The sequence below is a fragment of the Suricata suricatta genome, chromosome 5 (genome assembly GCF_006229205.1).
Source record: "Suricata suricatta isolate VVHF042 chromosome 5, meerkat_22Aug2017_6uvM2_HiC, whole genome shotgun sequence".
NCBI lineage: Eukaryota > Metazoa > Chordata > Mammalia > Carnivora > Herpestidae > Suricata > Suricata suricatta.
In genome coordinates this window covers 67,661,569-67,668,635 of record NC_043704.1, presented here as the reverse complement: position 1 = coordinate 67,668,635, position 7,067 = coordinate 67,661,569, and the positions used below count along the sequence as shown (strand labels likewise).

General features: G+C 36.1%; 1 protein-coding gene across 4 annotated transcripts in view; it reads left to right on the top strand.

The window, feature by feature from the left end:
• KPNA1 (karyopherin subunit alpha 1) overlaps window positions 1–7,067 on the top strand; it is a 70,415-nt gene that overhangs the window by 18,600 nt on the left and 44,748 nt on the right. For all 4 annotated transcript variants that reach the window (XM_029939420.1, XM_029939418.1, XM_029939419.1 and 1 more), the window contains exon 2: window positions 4,372–4,505. In XM_029939420.1, the coding sequence (XP_029795280.1) occupies window positions 4,377–4,505 (129 nt within the window). In that variant the 5' untranslated portion in view covers window positions 4,372–4,376. The remainder of the gene's footprint in view (window positions 1–4,371; window positions 4,506–7,067) is intronic.

The window sequence follows — 7,067 nt, the reverse complement described above, 5'->3', positions numbered from 1 at the left end:
TACACAATGGAGTACTATATGGCAATGAGAAAGAATGATATATGGCCATTTGTAGGAAAGTGGATGGACCTTGAGGGTGTCATGCTAAGCCAAATAAGTCAGGCAGAGAAGGATAGATACCATGTGTTTGCATTCATAGGTCTAACAGGAGAGACCTGGCAGGGGACCATTGGGAGAGGAAGGGGGAAAGAGAGCGGGGAAGAGTGAGGGACACAGATCAAGGGAGACTACTGAATACTGGAGACGAACCATGGACTGAGGGGGTAGGGGGGGAGGGGGTGATGGTCATGGTGGGGGGCACTTGTGGGGAGAAGCACTGGGTGTTATATGGAAACTAATTTGACAATAAACTATTATAAAAAAATACAGTGAAAAGTCACTACTGAAATTTTAGTGCTTCACTAGGGAATTTTTACTTAATGCAAAGAAAGCAGTCATAGTAATAAAGGAATAAAAAAGACATGGGACACATAGAAAATGAAAAAGCAGTTGTAAATAAACTATCAGTAATAACATTAAAGATGAATTGATTAAACTGTGAAATAAAAAAGGCAGAGTTTATCAGAGTATCCAATTATATGCTCTCTACAAGAGGTGCACCTCAAGTTTAAAGATATAAATGTATTTAAAGTATGGAAAAAGATCTATTATGCAAACAGTAACCACAAGAAAACTGGATTGGCTATTCTAATATCTGAAAAAATAGACTAAAGCAAAACATGTTACTAGAGATGAAGAGGGATGAGTCAATCCACCAGAAAGATAAAAGTTATAAATATGTATGTACTTAACATTTACAGCACCAAAATACAAGAAGCACCTGACAGAAATAGAGCAGTAGACAATCGAGCAGGAATGGTTGGGAGACTACAGTATCTCGCCTTTGGTAACGGACAGAACACATAGACATCTGAAGTGAATGTGAGACATTTTCAAGGATAGATCATATGCTAGGTCACAAAACAAATCTTAATACCTTTAAAAGGATTGAAATAATAAAAAAGATTGTCCTCTGACCACAGTGGAAAGAAACTAGAAATCACTAGCAGAAATTTGGGCAACTCACAAATATGTGGAAGTTAACATACTCAAATAACCAGTAGGTCAATGTAGAAATGAAAAGAGAAATCAGAAAATACTTTGAGGTAAATGAAAATGAAGCTACCACCTAAAAAAACTTACGGGATATACAGCTAAAACAGTGCTTGCAGGGAACCTTTTAGTAATAAATGCTTATATTAAGAAAAAAGAAAGGTCTCAAATCCACCTTCAGTCACTGGAAAAAAGAGTAACCCAAAACAAGCAGAAGGAGGGAAATAATAAAGATGAGAGTAGAAATTAATGAAATAGAAAATAGAAAAACAATAGAGAAGATTAAGGTAACCAAAAACTGGTGTTTTTGAAAGATCAACAAAAGTGGCAAAACTAGACAGATTGACCTAGAGAAAGAGGACTTAAATTACTAGAATCAGAAATAAAAGAGGGAGCATTGTTATTGGGATTACAAAAATGGAAAAGATTATAAAATGGGCACCTGGGTGGTTTAGTCGGTTGAGCGTCCGACTTCGGCTCAGGACATGATCTCATGGTTCGTGGGATCAAGCCCCGCGTCAGGTTCTGTGCTGACACCCCAGAGTCTGGAGCCTGCTACTCATTCAGTGTCTCTCTTTCTCTGCCCCTCCCCTGCTCATGCTCTGTGTCTGTCTCTCAAAAATAAATAAACATTAAAAAAAAAAAAAAGATTATAAAGGAATACTATGAACAACTATATACCAGTAAGTTACATAGCTTAGATAAAAATGGACAAATTTTTTAGAAAGACAGATGCTGAAACTGATTTATATAGGCACACTGAATAGTAGACCTATAGCAAGTGATGAGATTGGATTAATCATAAAGCTACCCACCAAGAAAAGTACAGGTGCAAATGGCTTCATTGCTGAATTATATTGAACATCCAAAGAACAATTACTGCTAATTCTTCCTAAACCTTGAGAAGGGTAACACTTCCCAGGTATTACCCTGATACCAAAGACATTACAAGAAAACTATAGACCCCTATCTCTTATGAAGATAAACAGAAATTCTCCAAATACTACCAAACCTAATTCACCAGCATATAATAAGAACTTTATGCCATTTATGGCATTTATCCCAGAAGGCAATGTTGGTGTAAAGTTCACGAACCAATTAATGTAATATATTAGTAGACTAAAAAAAAAAACAAAAATCACATAGTCATCAGGAAAAGACATGGAGTTTTTGACCAAATCCAACACCAATTAATTGATTAAAAAAATTTAAAAAACAAGGAATAGAAGGGAACTTCCTCAACATGAATAAAGACACCAATGAAAAATTCAAAGATAACATCATACTTGTGAAAAGCTGAATGCTTTCCCCCTATGATTGGGAATAAGACAAGAGTGTCTGCATTCTCCATTTATATTTACCATTGTATTAGAGGTTCTAACTATAGTAATTACGATAAAAAATACACAAAGACATCAAGATTGGAAAGAAAATTGTCTCTGGCAGGTGATATACTCTTGTATGTAGAAAACCTTAAGGAATTCATTAACAAAATATTAGCATTAATGCACAAAGTTCAGCAAAGTTGCAGAATACAAAATCAGCATACCAAAAAAAATCAGTCATATTTCTGTAGACTTACCACGAACAATCCAAAAGTGAAATTTAAAAATTCCATTTATAATAGCATCCAAAAAATTAAAATAGGAATAAATTTAACAAAAGTGTAAAACACTGAAAACTACAAGATATTGTTGAAAGATACTAAAGAAGCTCTAAGTAAATAGAAAAACAACCGTCTGTGGTTTGAAAGGTTTAACATCAAGATGGCAATACTCCCTGCATTGACCTGCAGATTCAGTGTGGTCCATATCAAAGTCCCAGCTCACTTCTTTGTAGAAATTGACAACATTGCTCCTAAAATTCACATAGAATTGCAAGGTGTCTGGAAGAGCCAAAACAGTCTTGAAAAATAAAATAGAAGGACTCATACTTCCTCCTGATTTCAGAAGTTAAAAATGCTAATCAAATTGTGTGGAATCAGCATAAGGATATACATACAGATCAATGGAATAGAAATGAGAAATAAAACCATACAGACATGGTCAATTTGATTTTCAACAAGGGTGTCAAGACCATTCAATGGAGAAAGAATAGTTTTTTTCAACAAATGGTGCCTGCCTGGAACAAATGGGTAGCCAATTGTGAAAGAATGCATTTGGACCCTTACCTCATACTATATATAATAATTCACCCAAAATGAATGACCTAAATGTAAGAGCTAAAATTTAAAAAACTCTTAATAGGAAATTTAGGATTAAGAATCCCTAAGTATGACACGAAAAGCATGAGCAACAACCAAAAAAGTAGATGATTTGGACTTAAGCAAAATTAAAAAACTTTTGTGGTTCAGAGGACACGTTAAGAAAGGTAAGGACAACCTATAGAATGAAAGAAAATATTTAAAAACATATAAGGATTTCTTTCTAGAATATATAAAGAGTTCTTACAACTCAGTGATAAAAAGACAGTTTAACAATGGGTGAAGAATCTGAATAGACATTTTCTGGAGGATATACAGTTGAGAAATAAATAATGTGAAAGGACAGCAAATACCAAAAATTGTAATAGTAATTGTCAGTGAGGATGTGGAGAAATTGTCAGCCCTTGTACCCTGCTTATGGAAATGTAAAATAGCACAGCACTTTGGGAAAATATTTTGGTAGTTCCTCAAATGATTAAACAGAGTTACTGCTGTGTGACCCAGTAGGTCCATTCCTAGGTATATACCCAAGAGAAATGAAAACATATGTCTACATAAAAACTTGTTCACAAATGTTTATGGAAGCATTATTTCTAATAGCCGAAAAGAAAGAACCCAAATGTCTGTCAGCTGATGAGGAGTTCTAAAATATAATGGGGTATATCCATTTAATGGGATATTATTCAGCTATAAAAAGGAATAAAGTACTGATACATGTTACAACATAGATGAACTTTGAACATATGCTAAGTGAAAGAAGCCAGGCACAAAAGATCACGCATATGATTCTATTCATATAAAATGTCCTGAATAGGAGTGATAGACAAATGATAATGCAGTTTCTTTTTTGAAGTGATGAAAATGTTAGAAAATTGTGGTGATGGTTTCACATGGCTGTGAAAATACCAAAAGCTATTGACTTGTACAATTTAATAAAGCTGTTAAAAAAACCATTTCTGGTGTCCCTATGGAGTGAGGGTGGGCATGTATATGTTTAAAAAGCTGAGCTATTAGAATAGCAGAGGTCCTTTCCATAAGCTAAGCTCATTTGTTCCCTTCTTTTCTCATTTTTGTAGAAATCATGACTGCTCCAGGGAAAGAGAACTTTCGGCTGAAGAGTTACAAAAATAAGTCCCTGAATCCCGATGAGATGCGCAGGAGGAGGGAGGAAGAGGGGCTGCAGTTACGCAAGCAGAAAAGAGAAGAGCAGGTAAATCCTTTTACCCTTTTAAATTTATTTTAAGGAACTTAATGTTACATATGAAGCCTGAAACCACTTTTATTTTAGTTTTGACAGTGTTGGGTATGTATATGTGTGCGTGTGCGCGTGTGTATCCCCTGCATCATAAAATCAACATGTTTTGGGAGTGAGGGAGAGGAGGAGATGTAAAGTCGAATCCAAGAATAAAGAAATCTCTCAGGTTCACATAATCGCAATACAACCACTGTTTAATATTTTTGGGCTATTTGTTTTTAGTGTGTTTTATTTTTTTTAAAGTTGTAGCTTCCTTAAGATTTTATGTATGTGTTAATGAGTTCTCATGTGACCAATAAAACACTGCTTTTCATTACAATCTTTGATTTGAAAATTTGTAAACAGAAAATTAAAGGATAGTGAACCTTATAAACTCATCCTTTGCTGAGAATAAACTGAGGGTTGATGGGGGTAGGGCAGAGGGGAAAGTGGGTGATGGGCATGGAGGAGGGCACTTGTTGGGATGAGCACTGGGTGTTGAAACCAATTTGACAATAAATTATATTAAAAAAACCTCACCCTTTGGTTCCGTAATTGTCAATAGTTTGCCATACTTGCTTCATATATGTTAATCCTTACATTTCTTTATTATGTAGTTTATTTATTTATTCATTTATTTAAAAAATTTTTTTTAACGTTTTTAACTTATTTTTGAGAGACAGAGACAGCGCGAGCAGGGGAGGGTCAGAGAGAGAGGGAGGATACAGAATCTGAAGCAGACTCCAGGCACAGAGCCCAACTTGGGGCTCGAACCCATGAACTGTGAGATCATGACCTGACCCAAAGTTGGACGCTCAACCAACTGAGCCACCCAGGCGCCCCTTATGTAGTATTTTAAAGGAAAATCTCAAGGAATATGTCTTTTCACCTCTAAATTAATTCTGTAATATGCATTAGGACATTGATTTTTGATCTTTTTCTTTTTTTTTTAAATTTTAATCATTTTTAATTTGAGAACATGTGAACATCTAGAGGAGAATTTGGGACTCTCTCATTTAACCTTCTTCTAGAAATGCTTAGAATGAATAGTCCATCCCTATCCCTTTAAAAAAATTTTTTTTTATGTCTTTATTTTGAGAGAGGCAGAGAGCGAGTGGGGGAGGGGCAGAGAGAGAGGGAGACACAGAATCTAAAGCCGGCTCCAGGCTCTGAGCTGTCAGCACAGAGTGTGATGCAGGGCTTGAACCCACAGACTGTGAGATCATGACTTGAGCCAAAGTCAGATGCCCAACCGACTGAGCCACCCAGGCGCCACCATCCCTATCCCTTTTAGCAAAGAAATTGAAAGCCACTTAGGTGACTTTTTTTTAGGTTTATTTATTTATTCTGAGAGAGACCGAGACTGTGAGTGGGGAAGGGGCAGAGAGAGGGAGACAGAGAATCTCAAGCAGGCTCCGCACTGTCAGTGTGGAGCTGATGTGGAGCTAGAACTCCTGAAACCATGAGATCATGACTGGAGGTGAAACCAAGAGTCGGATGCTTAGTCAACTGAGCCACCCAGGCACCTCTAGATTACTTGTTTTTTGTTTTGTTTTGTTTTTCTTTGCTAAGGAGAGACTTTTGAGCTTAGAGGGACCTTTTGACCCCCACACTACAAAAGCTCCATAAAAGGCAAATAAATGGCTCAGAATCCTTTCATACCTGAGAAGTAAGGAAATCTGTCATAAATATCTTGGAGTTACAGCGAGCTGTTCTCAACATACACCGTTTCTTTTTGTGTGTGTGTGTTTAACACTTTGTGGAAAATCCATTTAAAGTCTAAGTACATTACAAATTCAGTGTTATTTTTCTTAGGCTGTAGATGTTTGAATCAAACAGCGTCATTTTTACGGTTATTTTTGGGGCAAAGAGAGTTATAATATAATAAAATTTATATTAAATGCAGTGAACTTAGTTATGAGTTACCACTTACTAATAAAAGGATGAGTTTCTCTGGGTTTCTTCTTACTACCTCTGTTCATCTCTGTCTTATTTGAGGTGAACATTTTCTTTGAATGAACTCTTATATTAGCTTCTACTTTGGTAGTAAATTTCAGAACTCATTATAGCATTGTTAGATATTTATATTCCCATATATGAATACATAAGTATATGTACATGAGCTCAAGTATAGTTCTGAATGTATCCACCAGCTTATGCATCATATTTGGCCTAAAGCCATTTGAAGATGTAGTAATGATATTCTGCCATTAACAGTGTTCATGTTATTCTCTTCTTGGTGATGGGTGATTTCGTGTAATTAGATTTCATTGTAAAGTTTATGTAGATACATTTTTCATATTCACTTTTTTTTAATAGCTTATTTTCAAATTGGTTTCCATGTAACACCCAGTGCTTCTGCCCACAAGTGCCCCCCACCATGACTATCACCCCTTCTCTCCCTCCCCCTCCCCCTTCAGTCCATGGTTCATTTTCAGTATTCAATAGTCTCTCATGGTTTCTATCCCTCACTCTCCCCGGCCTCTTTCCCCCTTCCTCTCCCTATGGTCCTTTGTTAGGTTTCTCCTGTTAGACCTA